This window comes from Arachis ipaensis, chromosome B8, assembly GCF_059453495.1.
Source record: "Arachis ipaensis isolate K30076 ecotype BB chromosome B8, ASM5945349v1, whole genome shotgun sequence".
Classification (NCBI taxonomy): Eukaryota; Viridiplantae; Streptophyta; class Magnoliopsida; order Fabales; family Fabaceae; genus Arachis; species Arachis ipaensis.
The window spans coordinates 98653328-98674731 of record NC_142443.1 but is presented as its reverse complement, the minus strand read 5'-3'; the positions used below and the strand labels follow the sequence as shown (position 1 = coordinate 98674731).

General features: G+C 34.5%; 1 protein-coding gene and 1 non-coding gene across 2 annotated transcripts; both read left to right on the top strand.

Annotated features, from left to right (window-relative positions):
- Positions 1–227: 227 nt before the first annotated feature.
- Positions 228–2740, top strand: LOC107611249 (transcription factor bHLH53-like). Its single transcript, XM_016313199.2, has 2 exons — positions 228–1004; positions 2382–2740. The coding sequence occupies exons 1-2, from the start codon at positions 228–230 to the stop codon at positions 2592–2594; spliced, it is 990 nt and encodes a 329-aa protein (XP_016168685.1). The 3' UTR covers positions 2595–2740.
- Positions 2741–15808: 13068 nt separating this feature from the next.
- Positions 15809–15916, top strand: LOC148548971 (small nucleolar RNA R71). The gene has a single exon (XR_015897133.1). It is a non-coding gene; the product is annotated as a small nucleolar RNA R71 (small nucleolar RNA).
- Positions 15917–21404: the final 5488 nt, after the last annotated feature.

Below are 21404 nucleotides of genomic sequence, written 5' to 3'. Positions count from 1 at the left end.
CTTTTGTCATTTTTCTGTCATTATATAGAAAGATTTTTATTTTCACTTAGTAGCATGTATTTATTTGAGCTTTAGCTTAACCATTAACTTGGACATTCTCATGTACACAGTAGAGGAGAGTAGTTAATTAAATGCTACACTGATTTTCTATTTTACTATTCCATTACACTAATTCAACTTTACTATCATTTCAGGTTTTACCTTTTGTTTTTCTATTACTATTTTCAATGGCACTGAGTACGTACTTGAATGGAGATGCACTTCAAAATTCATTAATGTCAGATAATTTTACCACCAATTTTCATGAACTAACTGCACCAGAAGAACTTACACTTGACCATTATTACCACCAACACAACCAAGAAGGCTCGTTTCCTAACAACTTTTTCTTTGACCCTTATTTTGACCTTAATAATGAATTTTTCCATACTGAAATTTTGTCTTCTCATCAACTACTTGGTCCTGATTGCACTTCTTCTCATAACTCCTTTATCTCACCCAATGATCTCTTTCAGACTGAATATTCTAATGTTAACACCCTTCTTTCATGTCCCAAACGCCAAAAGTATTTTCATGAGGATGAGGAACTCCAACTCTCTCCTCCACTCAAGGAGTATGCATCGCCCAGTTTATTTGATGGGTTTATACTGAATTCATCTTCCTTATTACCATCAGAAGAAGCAGCATTAGCAGAAGAATTACTATTACCTGCAGCAGTAGCAGCACCGTCATCAGACTTCATGGTTCCTGAAGTTGTACGCAATGGTTTTTGTGTGGGAATTAATAATGAGAGCGAGAAAAAAGATAATGAGAGAACTATTTCTGCACAGAGCATAGCGGCAAGAGAGAGAAGAAGGAGAATCACAGAGAAGACACAAGAACTTGGAAAGTTGGTTCCAGGTGGACCAAAGATGAACACAGCTGAGATGCTCCATGCAGCTTCTAGATATGTGAAGTACCTTCAAACTCAAGTTGGTATGCTTCAACTAATGAACACACTCCAGGTAACTGCTTCTTTTATTATTATTATTATTATATTATTATTATTATTATTATTATTATTATTATTATTATTATTATTATTTGTTACATGCATCCATAATAGTGTTTTTTGGATGACTGTAATATTACCGTAGTCTGATGTTTATATTTTTTTTAATATATTTTCTTTAAAATTTTTTGTTTAGATAATTTTTATAATTAAGAATTAGGCCGAAGAAATTTTTTGTTTAGAATTAAGTTTTATATTGATCGAATACCCCATCCGGCCCCTGACAATTATCTCGAAAGGACAACGAGGCTCCCAAGAAAAAAAACACCCAATCCGGCCCCTGATAAATTTTTTTTGGGACAGATTAGCCCCTGTGCCAAAAAAAATAAATGTTATTTTTTTTTTTGGCACAAGGACCTCGTTGTCCTTTCGAAGTAATTGTCAGGGGCCGGGTTGGGTTTATTTTTTTTGTTAGGGGCCGGATTGGGGTTTTTTTTGTCAGGGCCTCGTTGTCTTTCGAGGTAATTGTCAGGGACTGATTTGGGTTTTTCTCTTTTATATTTAATGTTGCAACTTCATGTACTCTTCTACAGTGCTGCTTTAATTTTTGTTCGTTCCTTTTCTTCATTGTTTAAGGTTGGATTAATTGTGAGTATCCAAATATTATTTTTGGAGAAATTATTTGTATGTTATTTACTCATGAATTTCTTTTATCACCTCTAATGTTTAAAGTTATTTGAAATCAATGATTAATTACATATTAGATATTAATGGTTTTTTTGGGTGACTATATTAGATATTAATGGTTTAGAATCTTTTGCTTGTCCCTCACTTGTCCATATAATTTCTGTTTGAATTTAAAATGTTTTATTTTTTAAACAAAGTAGAATAACCGAAGATTAATTCTACATGAACTCGACATTGCTCCTCAAGAATAAATACATGTTATTATTGCATACATATGATTAGTTATATGAGATAGAGATACAAAGAGAGAGAAAGTGAAATAGAATTTTAAGGAAACAGTTATTTGAATGGGAGGATTTGGTCAACACAACAAGAGAAACTTTAGGAACAAGAATTATAAATTGAGAGATTAAAAAAATGAGCTACTTATCTATCTGTTTAACATGTAACTGCCTCTTTTCTATTATTTATTTTGGGTAATTGCAAGAGGTTTTTTAATATTTTTTTCTGAACTATATATTAGAGAAGTGGTCCACCAATTAAAAACAATAATTTTAGCAATTTAATTAATGAGAAGTGCAATTAGAAATAATGGACTGAGCGCTTGTGTGTATCCAACACTCTTCCTTTTTTTATAAGTTTTAATTGCGTTTGTTCAAACATTTCTGCTTATCATATTTTGCTATAATAATAATGGTTGCAGAAAGAAAATGAGGTTGCTCCTCCAAGTGAAGATCTATGTGCTCTTGTTACTTCTCCCTTTGTTCAAGAGAAGCTTTATTCTGAGGAACTGTGCTTTGTCCCTAAAGACTTTGTTACAACTTTGACAAATCAGCATGATGTTCGATCAAAGCCTACCATCCTTAAGGATCTTAAAGAGTTGATTGAAACAAACAATTTGCAGAAGAAAGCATAGCAACATTCATTCTTTTCTTATTTATTATTTATTATTAGATGCTAGCACGAGTTGTTTCAGCATACAAACTTTTCTTTTTTTCGTCTGTTGCTTCAGTAGATATGTTTGCTCTTTTCTCGAGAGCCTTAGATTTCATTTTATATGAACGGAACAAATTTAATGCGTTTATTGTATTTTTCTTATTATCAAATGGTGAATTCACCCATCATCCTACTCAACACTTATTGTTAACTGTTTACTTTATTATGTTTAATGATCAGGTTAATTTTTTTTTTAATTTTTAAATAGACTGTACATATTTTAATGAATGTTACTTTATTTATTATTTATTACCTCTAATAATAGCATGTCATTTTGACCATATCTTTTTCAAGGAACACCGAGTCTTTCATTCCTTGTTATATGAATAAATTTTGATCATATATTTTTTTACATTCGTATAAACGGTTTAGATTTATATGAATTCTTTATTTTTTTTAATTGCCCAATTTATCGTGATATAACATAATTTAAACTCGAACATTAATTTTAGAATTCTTTTTAAATTTTACAAAATAGTAATAATTTATGATTTAAAATAATTATTTTTTAATTATTATTCAAAAATATTATACTATTTACTTTTTATGGACCAAATCAGTATTCGGGGAATGCTAATATGGAGAAAGTAAACCTTAATTGAAGAACTAATATTTTTTTTATTAACATAAGATATGTGGGTAAAACATTTGGCTAAAAAAGGTGATGGGAGAACAAAAAGCAAAAAATAAGACAAATATCTCAATTATGTTTTTGAATCTTGTTAATATATATTCCAAAAATACATTTTAAGAGCAACATAAAAAAAACATTTTACATAAAGTTATTGAAAATATTAAAAGCTTAAAAAAATTATTATTATACTATTAAAATATATCTTCAAAATACAAAATAGCCACAGAACTTCAATGAAAATTAAAATAAGGAAGTTGAACCTTCTTGTTTGTTGTCAAATATATATATTTTTTCCACCAATAAAAGTTATTTGTTTTAGTATTCAACTTTAAATGGTCATGTAGCAATACCCTAAACAATATATGTTTAAGTCAAAATGGATCATCATGGATTTTTTTTTTTAAGTATGAGAAAAATTCATAACTCCAAATGAGCAGACCTAAAAACAGGTGTTATAAATAAAAAAATTTGCTAAATAATTTTGTTTTTTATTTTTTTACTGTATCTCCCAATTCAACATAGCAAAGACTAAGATAATAACTAAAATCTGAAACGCACCCTAATTTAAACCAAAAGGATGCGCGTCCAATTTTGGTATAATAACTGTTTAGGAAGAAAAAAAACAACCAACTTGTTTAGAACAATAATAATGACGGAGCAAAACTTGTATAACAGCAAAAAGATCTAAAACCTTGGAACAACCCTACCATTATTTTACCATAAATTAATGTTTTGTCATAAACACATGCAATCAATCTCAGTGAATAAAAAAAACCGATTGTGCTCAACGTGTTTGAGAAATGGGATTTTTATTAAGAGTAATATTACACATCTAAATTTTTTGATAAATCAAATTCAATTAAGTTAAACAATAAATCTTAAAATAATATTAGTTATAATTAATTTTTGTTATGTTAGACCAATTTGACTAAATTTAATTAACAAAAAAATTAAATATATAACATTATTTTTTTGTTAAAAACCTCTAGTTGTACAATAATCTTTGTCTAAAAGATATGCAGAATAATTGCTGGTTGAATTTAAAGTGTTTTTATTTTATATTTATTAATTATTTTTAAAATAAATACATAATATTATATATGATAAATATATAATTTTAAATATCTTATACATAAATCTATAAATATTAAATTAAATTAAATAATTTTAAATTATTATCTTCCTAGCATTACTCTTATAAGATTAATCCATTTGCATGAACTCGACAATGCTACTCAAGAAATAAATACATGTTATTATTGCATATATTTGGTTAGAAATCTGCTACACATTTAAATTTTATTGTCATCCAAGTTCAGTTAAGCAGGCCCAACACCAACAAAAATCACACTCATTAAAAGAGTGTGTACACCTGCCCAAAATCCCAATAAACGTTACCTGTGTTTTCGCGCTCTAATATGAAAAATTGTTCATATCTCGTATTCAAAATTGCAACAAAAGAATTTGAAATCTTTCTCAAAAATTTTTCAAATTCTCTGTGGAAACTGCTGCAAAATTCGGTGGTGCGTTTGAGATCATCAACAAAAAACACAGAAAAAGAAAAACAAAGATTCCTCAAGGTACTGACAAAACTACTTGTTCATTATGTTTAGTTTTCTCCTTCGCATTTCTCACATTTCTACTAGTTCGGGTTAGGGTTTAGTGGATCGACTTTCTCTGATTCAATTTTTTCTTATTTTTTTTCTGTAACTAGGGAATCTAATGAAGCAATGTTGTTAGTTTATCGGTTTTGATAAATTATTTTGGTTCATTTCTTAGTTTAATTGAGATTCATTTGGATCTAGAAATAAATTTGATGTATTTTTGTTGATGATTGAGTCTTGCTTTTTTACTGCTTGTTCAAATCTGAACTAATTTTGGTTCATTTGGGTGTTAATTGAAGTTTATTTGATGCTGCAGATAAGTATTGACCAAATTTTTTATTCCTTAAGTAATTTCGATTCATTTCTTAGTTTAATTGAGGTTCATTTGGATCCAGAAATGAATTGGATGTGTTTTTGTTAATGATTGAGTCTTTTGACTGCTTGTTCAAATCTGAACAAATTTTGCTTCATTTGTGTCTTAATTGAAGTTCACTTGTTGTTACTGATAAGTATTGACCAAATTTTTTATTCCTTAAGTAATTTCGGTTCATTTCTTAGTTTAATTGAAGTTCATTTGGATTTAAAAATGAATTGGATGTGTTTTGTTAATGATGGAGTCTTTTTGACTGCTTGTTCAAATCTGAACTAATTTCGGTTCATTTGTGTGTTAATTGAGGTTCACTTGATGTTGTCAATAAGTATTGACCAAGTTTTTATTTCTTAAGTAATTTTGGTTCGTTTCTTAATTTAATTGAGGTTCATTTAGATCTAGAAATGAATTCGATGTATTGTTGTTGATGATTGAGTCTTTTTGACTGCTTGTTCAAATCTGAACTAATTTCAATTCATTTGTGTGTTAATTGAAGTTCACTTGATGCTATTGATAAGTATTGACCAAATTTTTTATTCCTTAAGTAATTTCGATACAATTCTTAGTTTAATTGAGGTTCATTTGGATCCAGAAATAAATTCAATGTATTTTTGTTGATGATTGAGTCTTTTTGACTACTTGTTCAAATCTAAACTAATTTCGGTTCATTTGTGTGTTAATTGAGGTTCACTTGATGCTACTGATAAGTATTGACCAAATTTTTTATTCCTTAAGTAATTTCGATTTATTTCTTAGTTTAATTGAGGTTCATTTGGATCCTGAAATAAATTCAATGTGTTTTTGTTGATGATTGAGTCTTTTTGACTACTTGTTCAAATCTGAACTAATTTTGGTTCATTTTTGTGTTAATTGAGGTTCACTTGATGCTGCTGATAAGTATTGACCAAATTTTTTATTCCTTACAGCCAAAATGACAAAGAAGACCCTCTCAAAAGAGGAGAAGTCACTTTACGATATAAGCATATCCACATTAAATTAACTCTATTTTTGTATTATAAAAATATAAGATAACATAATGTTTCAAATACTTGCAGAAAACTCATTATTTGAGATGCTCAACGAGAACGATAGCTAAAGTATTCGCCGTCATGAGTGATCAAAAGAAAGCTATTGTCGAGGAAATAGGATTTGGTGCACTGAGACATATCCCATCATTGAATGTCTCACACAAGCTCTTAAGGGAATTGATACTTTTCTTTGATCTCTATAAAGGATTCTTGGAGACGCGCTATGGAAAAATCTACATAACCCCTACCAAGATAAGAGATGCATTGGGCCTAAATTCAAGCGGCATTATACTTTTCAGTTTTTTACATTTGTATTTTTTCTTTTTGAACTTTTTGTTATTTTTATATTAAATTGTTTATATTAAACTATTTCGGTGCTGGTGCTATTATAGGGGCTAATTTTCTCGAAAAAAGTGTGTACAACAAATTGAATAAGCAGCAGAAAAAAATTATTGACAGTTTCAAAGGTGCTACTTTGGCGTCATTGTCAAAATTTGTGATGCAGATGAGTGCTGAAGGAGAGGAAAACTTGCTGAAATTCAAGACGACGTTCATCCTCTTCATCCAAAAATGCTTTTTGTTGCCAAAAGCCCGAAACAATAAGCACATTATCCCTAGTCCATAAGTCACCTGTCCTTCATGTGGAGACAGTCCGAGAATGGAATTGGGAATCTTATGTGCTCAGCTTCCTGCTCAAAGGGATCAAAGCCCTGAAAATAGCAGAGAAACTTTCAGTTGATGGTTGCGTCTTTGTATTAATAATAATCTATTTTCATGAATCGATGTTCTTTGACGCAGTAGCAGATGATATTCCTGGGCCACCGTGGGTAGTGTACTAGACATGCAGGAGGCTGGTCGACAAGATTGCCTTTGAGGCAAAGAATGAAATCGTAACTAAAAAAAAATTTATTTCCCTTGAAATTTTGGTTTAGTTGCTTCTCAATTATTGTGCTAACTAAATAAGTTTCTGTTTTAGGGCCTTGTAAAAAGAGCAAATCTGAGGGGGGAAGAGAAAGAAGAAAACAAGGAAAAAATGAAGGAAAAAAAGGAAGAAAGAAAAAAAGAAACCTGTCATCCTTCATTCGTCTTCAGAAGAAGAAGTTGATTCTGAATATGAGTATACTTCTCACCATGATTTATCAGAGACTATCTATTTATTTAAAGTTATATATTGTTATTTTAACAAAAAATTTTGTATGTATTACAGAGAAGAAGAAGAAATGCAGAAAACACTACCAAAAAAATGAAAACAACCACAAAGAGTGGCGAAGAAACAAAGCAAAAAAAGAAGTTTGTTCAACTAGATTCATCTTTAGAAATCGAAACTGGATCCAAAGATAAGTAAGATTCAGAAATGATTATTTTATTGTTATAAATATATATACTCTGTTGTTATTGATTGAGTCTTTTTGACTGCTTGTTCAAATTGAACTAATTTCGGTTCATTTGAGAATTAATTGAGGTTTACTTGATGATGCTGATAAGTATTGACCAAATTTTTTATTCTTTAAATAATTTAAGTTCATTTCTTAGTTTAATTGAGGTTCATTTGGTTTAGTTTCTCTTTAATTTGCTAAACTTATTCATATGTGCTTGTTTAGTTGGTTATAGCTCTGATATTTGTCAGCTGTACATATTCGATGTGTTTTTGTTGATGATTAAGTCTTTTTGATTGCTTGTTCAAATCTGAATTAATTTTGGTTCATTTGTAAATTAATTGAGGTTCGCTTAATGATGCTCATAAGTATTAACTAAATCTTTTATTCCTTAAGTAATTTAAGTTTATTTATTAGTGTAATTGAGGTTCATTTAGTTTAGTTTTGCTTGAATTTGCTAAAATTATTCATGTGTACTTGTTTAGTTAGTTATAGCTTTGATATTTCTCAGTTGTATACATTCAATGTGTTTTTAGTGATAATTGAGTCTTTTTGACTGCTTGTTCAAATCTGAAATAATTTTGGTTCATTTGTGAATTAACTGAGATTCACTTGACTGCTTGTTTCTCTACCTGTTTTTTAACATGGATTGTATGTTGCAATCATTTAAAAATTTTGGTTCATTTTATTTTGAAATAAGGTTCATCTTGATTTTAAATCAAAACTTTTTCTATGAATTTTCAGAAGCGAAGAAATAGAGGAGATAAGTAAAAAAAAAAAAAACAAAAAAAAGAATGAAGAAAAAATGACAATCCTGCAAAAACAAAAGTTGCTCGGGCTGAAACATAGAGAAATGACTGCGACTCAACGGACAAGCGATATGATTCATCACAGACGTAAGATTCAGATTCTTATATAAAGTTCTTTTTCTTTCTCTGCTAAGATTTTCTAAAACTTGATGTAATTTCTTTGGTTTTAGTGAATAATATTTTTTTGCTTAGATTGCCGACTGTAAATTTGGGTAGTGAAAATGAACTTGTGATCTAAACACAGACAAGCTTGGAGTGGTCTGTAAATGCATCAAGCAATACCATGTAATTTCTCTTAACATTTATTTACTTCTTCTGCTTTTAATTAGAATATCTTGGTTGATAATTTTAATTTCATGTCCTTTTATTAGGAAAAATATCCCTGAATCTCCAGTTAGATTTTTTACAAGAAACAAAATGACATGAAAAAAAGAAAAGATAGAGTTTACAATTTGCAACAATGTAAGTTGAAATACTTACATTACTCTGTTAAATTTAGTAATAATAAGTTTTTTTTAATTATTGACACAAAATTTTATTTACTATTAGTAGCCCAACAGCTGATCGTGAAGAACAAATCCTTGTAGTTCGATAAGAAAGTCAGTCTCAACCTCTTGATATGTGAGTTTTTCCAATTTACTTTCTGGTATGCGAAATTGCTACTCAGGTTGTGAATTGTTGTTCGAAATTGATTCCCTGGCAATGACACCAAAAACGGATGCACAGAACCATGGTCTAAACATATCTTCACAACTTTGCATAACTAACCAGCAAGTGCACTGGGTCGTCCAAGTAATACCTTACGTGAGTAAGGGTCGAATCCCACGGAGATTGTCGGTATGAAGCAAGCTATGGTCACCTTGTAAATCTCAGTCAGGCGGATATCAAATGGTTATGGAGTTTTCGAATTTAATATAATAAAATAGGGATAGAAATACTTATATAATTCATTGGTGAGAATTTCAGATAAGCGAATGGAGATGCTTTCGTTCCTCTGAACCTCTGCTTTCCTGCTATCTTCATCCAGTCAGTCTTACTCCTTTCCATGGCTGGCTTTATGTGATACATCACCACTGTCAATGGCTACTTTCGGTTATCTCTCGGGAAAATGATCTAATGCCCTGTCACGGCACCGCTAATCGTGTGGAGGCATCACCCTTGTCAATGGCTTCATCTTATCCTCTCAGTGAAAATGGTCAACGCACCCTGTCACGGCACGGCTATTCATCTGTCGGTTCTCGATCATGCTGGAATAGGATTTTTACTATCCTTTTGCGTCTGTCACTAACGCCCTGCAATAGCGAGTTTGGAGCTCGTCACAGTCATTCATTTATTGAATCCTACTTGGAATACCACAGACAAGGTTTAGACTTTCCGGATTCTCTTGAATACCGCCATCATTCTAGCTTACACCACGAAGATTCTGGTTAAGAGATCTAAGAGATACTCATTCAGTCTAAAGTAGAAGGGAAGTGGTTGTCAGGCACGCGTTCATAGGGAATGATGATGATTGTCACGTTCATCACATTCAGATTGAAGTACAATGAATATCTTAGAAGCGAAACAAGATGAATTGAATCGAAAACAGTAGTACTTTGCATTAATCTTTGAGGAACAGCAGAGCTCCACACCTTAATCCATGGAGTGTAGGAACTCTACCATTGAAAATACATAAGTGATAGTCCAGGCATGGCCGAGAGGCCAGCTCTCAAACGTGATCTAAGATAGCATACAACTGATCAAAGATGCCTAATACAATAGTAAAAGGTCCTATTTATAATAAACTAGCTACTAGGGTTTACAGAAGTAAGTAATTGATGCATAAATCCACTTCCGGGGCCCGCTTGGTGTGTGCTTGGGCTGAGCTTGAGTGTTGCACGTGTAGAGGTCCTTTTTGGAGTTGAACGCCAGCTTTTGTGCCAGTTTGGGCGTTCAACTCTGGTTTTGGCTCCTTTTCTGGCGCTGGACACCAGATTTGGGTAGAAAGCTGCCGTTGAACGCCAATTTACATCGTCTATTCTTGACCAAAGTATGGACTATTATATATTGCTGGAAATCCCTGGATGTCTACTTTCCAACGCAATTAGAAGCGCGCCATTTCGAGTTCTGTAGCTCCAGAAAATCCACTTTGAGTGCAGGGAGGTCAGAATCCAACAGCATCAGCAGTCCTTCTTCAACCTCTGAATCTGATTTTTGCTCAAGTCCCTCAATTTCAGCCAGAAAATACCTGAAATCACAAAAAAACACAAAAACTCATAGTAAAGTCCAGAAATATGAATTTAACATAAAAACTAATGAGAACATCCCTAAAAGTAACTAGATCCTACTAAAAACATACTAAAAACAATGCCAAAAAGCGTATAAATTATCCGCTCATCACAACACCAAACTTAAATTGTTGCTTGTCCCCAAGCAACTGAAAATCAAATAGGATAAAAAGAAGAGAATATACTATAAATTCCAAACTATCAATGAAACATAGCTCCAATCAAATGAGCGAGACTTATAGCTTTTTGCCTCTTGAATAGTTTTGGCATCTCAGTTTATCCATTGAGGTTCAGAATGATTGGCATCTATAGGAACTCAGAGTTCAGATAGTGTTATTGATTCTCCTAGTTCAGTATGATTATTCTTGAACACAGCTTCTTTATGAGTCTTGGCCGTGGCCTTAAGCACTTTGTTTTCCAGTATTACCACCGGATACATAAATGCCACAGACACATAATTGGGTGAACCTTTTCAGATTGTGACTCAGCTTTGCTAAAGTTCCCAATTAGAGGTGTCCAAGGTTCTTAAGCACACTCTCTTTTTTTTTTTTGCTTTGGACCTTGACTTTAATCGCTCAGTCTCAAGTTTTCACTTGACACCTTCACGCCACAAGCACATGGTTAGGGACAGCTTGGTTTAGCCGCTTAGGCCAGGATTTTATTCCTTTAGGCTTTCCTATCCACTGATGCTCAAAGCCTTGGGATCCTTTTTATTTGCCCTTGCCTTTTGGTTTTAAGAGCTTTTGGCTTTTTCTGCTTGCTTTTTCTTTTTCTTTCTATATTTTTTTTTCGCCTATTTTTTTTCTGCAAGCTTTGTTCTTTGCTGCTTTTTCTTGCTTCAAGAATCATTTTTATGATTTTTCAGATTATCAAATAACATGTCTCCTAGTCATCATTCTTTCAAGAGCCAACATATTTAACATTCTTAAACAACAACTTCAAAAGACATATGCACTGTTCAAGCATTCATTCAGAAAACAAGAAGCATTGTCACCACATCAATATAATTAAACTAAGTTCAAGGATAAATTCGAAACTCATGTACTTCTTGTTCTTTTGAATTAAAACAATTTTTATTTAAGAGAGGTGATGGATTCATAGGACATTCATAACTTTAAGACATAGTTACTAACTACTAATGATCATGTAATGAAGACACAAACATAGATAAGCACATATCATAGAAAATGAAAAACAGAAGAAATAAGAGCAAGGAATGAATCCACCTTAGTGATGGTGGCGTTTCCTTCTTGAGGAACCAATGATGTCCTTGAGCTCTTCTATGTCTCTTCCTTGTCTTTGTTGCTCCTCCCTCATTGTTTTTCGATCTTCTCTTATTTCATGAAGCATGATGGAGTGCTCTTGATGTTCCACCCTTAGTTGTCCCATATTGGAACTAAATTTTCCTAGGGAGGTGTTGATTTGCTCCCAATAGTTTTGTGGAGGAAAGTGCATTTGAGGCATCTCCGGGATCTCATGGTGATGAGCCTCATACGCCTCTTGAGCTCCATGAGTGGGCTCTCTTGCTTGCTCCATCTTTTTCTTAGTGATGGGCTTGTCCTCTTTAATGAGGATATCTCCCTCTATGTCAATCCCAGCCGAATTGCATAGATGGCAAATGAGGTGAGGGAAGGCTAACCTTGCCATAGTGGAGGACTTGTCAGCCACCTTGTAGAGTTTTTGAGGTATAATCTCATGAACTTCCACCTCTTCTCCAATCATGATGCTATGAATCATGATGGCCCGGTCTATAGTAACTTCAGACCGGTTGCTAGTGGGAATGATTGAGCATTGAATGAACTCCAACCATCCTCTAGCTACAGGCTTGAGGTCCAATCTTCTTAGTTGAACCGGCTTGCCTTTGGAGTCAATCTTCCATTGAGCTCCTTCTACACATATGTCCATAAGGACTTGGTCCAACCTTTGATTAAAGTTGACCCTTCTAGTGTAGGGGCGTTCATCTCCTTGCATCATGGGCAAGTTAAACGCCAACCTCACATTCTCCGGACTAAAATCTAAGTATTTCCCCCGAACCATTGTAACATAGTTCTTTGGATCCGGGTTCTTACTTTGATCATGGTTCTTGGTGATCCATGCATTGGCATAGAACTCTTGAATCATTAGGATGCCGACTTGTTAGATGGGATTTGTTAGAACTTCCCAACCTCTTCTTTGAATTTCATGTCGGATCTTCGGATACTCATTTCTTTTGAGTTTGAAAGGGACCTCGGGGATCACCTTCTTCTTGGCTACAACATCATAGAAGTGGTCTTGATGGGCTTTGGAGATGAACCTTTCCATCTCCCATGACTCGGATGTGGAAGCTTTTATCTTCCCTTTCCCCTTTCTAGAGGATTCTCCGGTCTTAGGTGCCATCGATGGTAATGGAAAAACAAAAAGCTTATGCTTTTACCACACCAAACTTAGAATTTTGCTCGCCCTCGAGCAAGAGAAGAAAGAATAGTTGAAGAAGAAGAAGAAATGAAGGAGAGGGAGAAGGTGATGTGGTTCGGCTAAGAAGGGTATAGAGGGGTTGTGTTATGTGAATTTGAAGAAGAATGGAGGGCTTTATATAGGGAAGAGAGGGGGGTTAATGTTCGGCCATATGGGTGGGTTTGGGTGGGAAATTGGTTTTGAATTTTGAAGGTAGGTGGAGTTTATGAGGTAGGTTTATTGGGAAGAGTGGTTGGATGTGAGTGGTGAATGTTTAATAGGGAAGAGGGATGGAGGTGATAGGTGAAGGGTTTTGGGGAAGAGTGTTTATGGGATTGTGTGAAAGAGGGGTGAGAAGAAGTGAGTAGAGGTAGGTGGGGATCCTGTGGGGTCCACAGATCTTGAGATGATCCTGTGGGGTCCACAGATCCTGAGATGATCCTGTGGGGTCCACAGATCCTGAGATGATCCTGTGGGGTCCACAGATCCTGAGGTGTTCAAGGATTTACAACCTTGCACCAAATTAGGCATGTAAAATGCCCTTGCACACAACTCTGGGCGTTCAGCGCCAGGTTGGTGCCCATTTTGGGCGTTCAACGCCCATTTGTTGCCATTTCTGGCATTGAACGCCAGAACCATGCTTGTTCTGGGCGTTCAGCGCCAGGATGCTGCCCATTTTGGGCGTTCAGCGCCAGAACCATGCTCTGTTCTGGCGTTGAATGCCAGGCAGATGCTCCTCCAGGGTGTGATTTTTCTTCTGCTGTTTTTGATTCCGTTTTCAATTTTTATATTTATTTTGTGACTCCACATGATCATGAACCTATAAAGACATATAACTTAGAAAAATATAGTTAAATAAAGATTGGGTTGCCTCCCACCAAGCGCTTCTTTAATGTCAATAGCTTGACAGTGGGCTCTCATGGAGCCTCACAGATGTGCAGAGCTTTGTTGAGACTCTCCAACACCAAACTTAGAGTTTGGATATGGGAGTTCAACACCAAACTTAGAGTTTGGTTGTGGCCTCCCAACACCAAACTTAGAGTTTGACTGTGGGGGCTTTGTTTGACTCTGCTTTGAGAGAAGCTTTTTATGCTTCCTATCCATGGGTGCAGAGAGAGATCCTTGAGTTGTAAACACAAGTTTGTCCTCATTCAATTGAAGGATTAATTCTCCTCTGTCCACATCAATCACAGCTCTTGCTGTGGCTAGGAAAGGTCTTCCTAGGATGATGGATTCATCCTCTTCCTTTCCAGTATCCAGGACTATGAAATCAGCAGGGATGTAAAGGCCTTCAACCTTTACTAGCACGTCCTCTACTTGTCCATAAGCTTGTTTTCTTGAATTATCTGCCATCTCTAATGAGATTTTAGCAGCTTGCACCCCATAGATTCCCAGTTTCTCTATTATAGAGAGGGGCATGAGGTTTATTCCTGAACCAAGGTCACACAGAGCCTTAAAGATCATGGTGCCTATGGTACAGTGTATTATGAACTTTCCAGGATCCTGTCTCTTCTGAGGTAATGTCAGTTGATCCAGATCATTTAGTTCATTGGTGAACAAGGGAGGTTCAACTTCCCAAGTATCAATGCCAAATAATTTGGCATTCAGCTTCATGATTGCACCAAGAAACTTGGCAGTTTGCTCTTCAGTAACATCCTCATTCTCTTCAGAAGAGGAATACTCATCAGAGCTCATGAAGGGCATAAGGAGGTTTAATGGAATCTCTATGGTCTCTAGATGAGCCTCAAAGTCCTTTGGTTCCTCAGAGAGAAGCTCCTTATTGATCACTGGATGTCCCAGGAGGTCTTCCTCCTTGGGATTCACGTCCTCCTCTCCTTCTTTGGGTTCGGCCATGGTGCTTATGTCAATGGCCTTGCACTCTCCTTTTGGATTCTCTTCTGTATTGCTTGGGAGAGTACTAGGAGGGATTTTAGTGATCCTTTTACTCAGCTGGCCCACTTGTGCTTCCAGATTTCTAATGGAAGATCTTGTTTCATTCATGAAACTTACAGTGGCCTTAGATAGATAAGAGACTAAGTTTGTTAAATTAGAAGTATTTTGCTCAGAGTTTTCTGTCTGTTGCTGAGTGGATGATGGAAAAGGTTTATTATTGTTAAACCTGTTTTTTCCACCATTATTAAAGCCTTGTTGAGGCTTTTGATCCTTCCATGAGAAATTTGGATGATTTCTCCATGATGAGTTATAGGTGTTTCCATAAGGTTCACCTAAGTAATTCACCTCTGCTATTGCAGGGTTCTCAGGATCATAAGCTTCTTCTTCATAAGAAGCCTCTTGAGTACTGTTGGATGCAGCTTGCATTCCATTCAGACTCTGAGAAATCATATTGACTTGCTGAGTCAATATTTTATTCTGAGCCAATATGGCATTCAGAGTATCAACTTCAAGAACTCCCTTCTTCATAGGCGTCCCATTATTCACAGGATTCCTCTCAGAAGTGTACATGAACTGGTTATTTGCAACCATGTCAATGAGTTCTTGAGCTTCTGCAGGCGTTTTCTTTAGGTGAATGGATCCACCTGCAGAAGTGTCCAGTGACATCTTTGATAGTTCAGATAAACTATCATAGAATATATCCAGGATGGTCCATTCTGAAAGCATGTCAGAAGGACACTTTTTGGTCAACTGTTTGTATCTTTCCCAAGCTTCATAGAGGGATTCACCTTCTTTCTGTTTGAAAGTTTGAACATCCACTCTAAGCTTGCTCAGCTTTTGAGGAGGAAAGAACTTGGCTAAGAAAGCCGTGACCAGCTTATCCCAAGAGTTCAGGCTATCTTTAGGTTGAGAGTCCAACCATATTCTAGCTCTGTCTCTTACAGCAAAAGGGAAAAGCATGAGCCTGTAGACTTCAGGATCTACTCCATTAGTCTTAACAGTATCACATATCTGCAAGAATTCAGTTAAGAACTGAAAAGGATCTTCAGATGGAAGTTCATGAAACTTGCAGTTCTGCTGCATCAGAGAAACTAATTGAGGTTTCAGCTCAAAGTTGTTTGCTCCAATGGCAGGAATGGAGATGCTTCTTCCATGTAAATTGGAATTAGGTGCAGTAAAGTCACCAAGTATTCTCCTTGCATTGTTGTTAGGTTCGGCTGCCATCTCCTTTACTTGTTTGAAATTTTCAATCAAGTTGTCTCTGGATTGTTGTAATTTGGCTTCTCTTAATTTTCTCTTCAGAGTCCTTTCAGGTTCTGGATCAGCTTCAACAAGAATGCCTTTTTCTCTGTCCCTGCTCATAAGAAAGAGAAGAGAAAAAGAAAAGAAGAGGAATCCTCTATGTCACAGTAGAGAGGTTCCTTATTGTTAGTAGAAAAGAAGAAGAGAAAAATCTGAACTCAGTAAGAGAGAGAGGGTTCGGATTTTTTTTGTGGGTGAGGGAGAGATGTTAGTAAATAAATAAATAAATAGAATAAGATGAGAGAGGGAAAATTTCGAAAATAATTTTTGAAAAAGAGTTAGTTGATTTTTGAAAATAGTTTTTGAAAAAGGTTAGTGGTTTTTCGAAAATTAAGATTTGAAAATTAAAATAATTAGTTAATTAAAAAGAAATTTTTTTGAAAAAGGGGGAAGATATTTTCGAAAATTAGAGAGAGAGAGTTAGTTAGGTAGTTTTGAAAAAGATAAGAAACAAACAAAAAGTTAGTTAGTTAGTTGAAACAAATTTTGAAAAGATAAGAAGCTAGGAAGTTAGAAAAGATATTTTTGAAATCAAATTTTTGAAAAAGATAAGATAAGAAGATATTTTTGAAAAGATATGATAGAAATTAGTTTTTGAAAAAGATTTGAATTTTTTAAAATCACAATTAATGACTTGATTCACAAGAAATCACAAGATATGATTCTAGAACTTAAAGTTTGAATCTTTCTTAACAAGTAAGTAACAAACTTGAAATTTTTGAATCAAAACATTAATTGATGATGTTATTTTCGAAAATCATGTGATAAAAATAAGAAAAGGATTTTTGAAAAATATTTTTGGAATTTTCGAAAATAACTAAGAAATTTGAAAAATATTTGATTTTTGAAAAAGATTTTGAAAAAGATAAGATTTTCAAATTGAAAATTTGATTTGACTCATAAGAAACAACTTGATTTTAAAATTTTTTGAAAAAGTCAACTCAAATTTTCGAATTTGATGAGAGAAAAAGGGAAAGATATTTTTTTTTATTTTTGAATTTTTAATGAAGAGAGAGAAAAACAAGAAAAATGATGCAATGCATGAGAATTTTAGATCAAAACATGTGATGCATGCAAGAATGCTATGAATGTCAAGATGAACACCAAGAACACTATGAATGTTAAGATGAACACCAAGAACATATTTTTGAAAAGTTTTTAATGCAAGGAAAATATGCAAGACACCAAACTTAGAATTCTTTAATGCTTAGACACTAAGAATTCAAGAATGCATATGAAAAATACCATACAACACAAAACAAGAAAACATCAAGATCAAGCAAGAAGACTTACCAAGAACAACTTGAAGATCATGAAGAACACTATGAATGCATGAATTTTCGAAAAATGCAATATGAATATGCAAGTGACACTAAACTTATAACATGACTCAAGACTCAAACAAGAACACAAAAATATTTTTGATTTTTTATGATTTTATGATTTTTTTGTATTTTTTTTCGAAAATTATTTGAAAAACAAAAATAAGGATTCCAAAATTTTTAATATGAATTCCAGGAATCTTGCATTCTTAGTCTAAAGCTTCAGTCCAGGAATTAGACATGGCTCACTAGCCAGCCAAGCTTTCAATGAAAGCTCCGGTCCAAAACACTAGACATGGCCAATGGCCAGCCAAGCTTCAGCAAACATAGATACCTCTCATGTATACAACAGCTGATATTTCATCCAACTTCATATACTTATAAGTGGAAGCCTCAGTCCAAAAGAATTAGACATGGCTTTACAGCCAGTCAGGCTTCATGAAACACTAGAATTCATTCTTAAAAAATTCTGAAGAAAAATATATTTTTGAAAACATATTTTTTTTTTCGAAAACAAAGGAGAAATTTTTGAAAGATTTTTGAAATTTTTTTTTGAAAAGAAAACAAAAAGAAAATTACCTAATCTGAGCAACAGGATGAACCGTCAGTTGTCCAAACTCGAACAATCCCCGGCAACGGCGCCAAAAACTTGGTATGCGAAATTGCTACTCAGGTTGTGAATTGTTGTTTGAAATTGATTCCCTGGCAATGGCACCAAAAACGGATGCACAGAACCATGGTCTAAAAATATATTCACAACTTCGCATAACTAACCAGCAAGTGCACTGGGTCGTCCAAGTAATACCTTACGTGAGTAAGGGTCGAATCCCACGGAGATTGTCGGTATGAAGCAAGCTATGGTCACCTTGTAAATCTCAGTCAGGCGGATATCAAATGGTTATGGAGTTTTCGAATTTAATATAATAAAATAGGGATAGAAATACTTATGTAATTCATTGGTGAGAATTTCAGATAAGCGAATGGAGATGCTTTCGTTCCTCTGAACCTCTGCTTTCCTGCTATCTACATCCAGTCAGTCTTACTCCTTTCCATGGCTGGCTTTATGTGATACACACCACTGTCAATGGCTACTTTCAGTCATCTCTCGGGAAAATGATCCAATGCCCTGTCACGGCACGGCTAATCGTCTGGAGGCATCACCCTTGTCAATGGCTTCATCTTATCCTCTCAGTGAAAATGGTCAATGCACCCTGTCACGGCACGGCTATTCATCTGTCGGTTCTCGATCATGCTGGAATAGGATTTACTATCCTTTTGCGTCTGTCACTAACGCCCTGCAATCGCGAGTTTGGAGCTCGTCACAGTCATTCATTCATTGAATCCTACTTGGAATACCACAGACAAGGTTTAGACTTTCCGGATTCTCTTGAATGCCGCCATCATTCTAGCTTACACCACGAAGATTCTGGTTAAGAGATCTAAGAGATACTCATTCAGTCTAAGGTAGAATGGAAGTGGTTGTCAGGCACGCGTTCATAGGGAATGATGATGATTGTCACGTTCATCACATTCATATTGAAGTACGAATGAATATCTTAGAAGCGAAACAAGATGAATTGAATCGAAAACAGTAGTACTTTGCATTAATCTTTGAGGAACAGCAGAGCTCCACACCTTAATCCATGGAGTGTAGAAACTCTACCGTTGAAAATACATAAGTGATAGTCCAGGCATGGCCGAGAGGCCAGCCCTCAAACGTGATCTAAGATAGCATACAACTGATCAAAGATGCCTAATACAATAGTAAAAGGTCCTATTTATAATAAACTAGCTACTAGGGTTTACAGAAGTAAGTAATTGATGCATAAATCCACTTCCGGGGCCCGCTTGGTGTGTGCTTGGGCTGAGCTTGAGTGTTGCACGTGTAGAGGTCCTTTTTGGAGTTGAACGCCAGCTTTTGTGCCAGTTTGGGCGTTCAACTCTGGTTTTGGCTCCTTTTCTGGCGCTGGACGCCAGATTTGGGTAGAAAGCTGGTGTTGAACACCAGTTTACGTCATCTATTCTTGGCCAAAGTATGGATTATTGTATATTTCTGGAAAGCCCTGGATGTCTACTTTCCAACGCAATTAGAAGCGTGCCATTTCGAGTTCTGTAGCTCCAGAAAATTCACTTTGAGTGCAGGGAGGTCAGAATCCAACAGCATCAGCAGTCCTTCTTCAACCTCTGAATCTGATTTTTGCTCAAGTCCCTCAATTTCAGCCAGAAAATACCTGAAATCACAGAAAAACACACAAACTCATAGTAAAGTCCAGAAATATGAATTTAACATAAAAACTAATGAAAACATCCCTAAAAGTAACTAGATCCTACTAAAAACATACTAAAAACAATGCCAAAAAGCGTATAAATTATCCGCTCATCACTTTTCTATTCTAATCAATGTGCAAATTTCATTTAGTGCAGATTTTCAATTTACTTTACTACATGTTAACTCCTTTCTTTTTTACCTTCATTAGAGTTCCTATTGCAATTGCTCTTCCAAGTTCTCTTGAGGAAGAGCTAAAACAACAAAAAAACCTTTACTTCTGTCCCTTCACAAAGTCAAACAGAAGAAGCTTCTGTTAATGAGTAAGTTCTACTTAAAATATTTTTTATTAGTTTTGATGCTATATCATAATAATTTCCGTTTATTTTGAAATACTTTATTGTGTAATCCAGCTGCCCTCCACAACATCAACAATAAGTCCCCACAGAAACTTTGGCAAGGGAATCAGAGCAAAAAGCTTCTGTTAATGAGTAAGTTCTACTTAAAAGCCTATCATAATAATATCAGTTCATTTTGAAACACTTTACTGTGTAATCCAGCTACCTTCCGCAACATCAACAGCAAGCCACCACAGAAACTTTGGTAAGGAAATCAGATCAAGAAACTCCTGTTAAAGATTAAGTTCTATTGAAAATCCTTTTTATAAGTTTTGATATTATATCATAATACTTTTTTATTATTTTTGAATTTTCCTCTATCATCTTGTAGTCCTTCCCATCCTCAACATTGGAAAGATGACTTTGATGCACTTTCATTCAGCCTTGGCATAAGTCTACCAAGCTCTGTACCAACAATAACACAAATTAAACGTTTGGTAGAGATGGTGATGGATGCTAGAGTAGCAACAGCATTGCAATATGCAAAAGAAACAAGTCCAGAGTTGAGTTTGAGCACCCTTGAAAAGTACAAGAATCCGATAAAAGAAAAAAAAATAATAGAGGAGCTGAGAAAAAAAATGTTATCAGTGGATGACACATATCAAGACTGACAAAGAAGGGTCAAGCAATGAGTTTGATACCATATTTCTCTTAGACCACAAAACTCATTTAGAGGGGAGTAGATACCACGTCTTGTCTCTAAGACCTAGAGAACACATAGAAAATATGGTAAATTTTTTTGCTATTACATTAACATTAATGTTTTTCCTAAAAAGTTATATTCCCATATATCTAATAAATTTTGGTCCTATAAGTGGTCTCCGCATTGTTTATGCTTCTCAACAACAAAAAATGTCACAGATTTGATGAAGAAATATACTGCATCCCAAAAAATATCGTGGTAAGCTATCATTAAATTTTAACATTAATTTCGGTTCATTTTGCATAATTCCATCTTGGCAAAGCATAACCACGAGTACATTGATCTAGACATTAAGAAGACCTTCCACATCAATGAATTTAAGGAC

What these genes read in the sequence shown, in the direction of transcription:
- LOC107611249 (XM_016313199.2), top strand. Translation starts at nt 228, where the DNA reads ATGGCACTGAGTACGTACTTGAATGGAGATGCACTTCAAAATTCATTA. An exon ending in AACTAATGAACACACTCCAG is followed by an intron (nt 1,005 to 2,381) that starts GTAACTGCTTCT and finishes TAATGGTTGCAG; the next exon opens with AAAGAAAATGAGGTTGCTCC.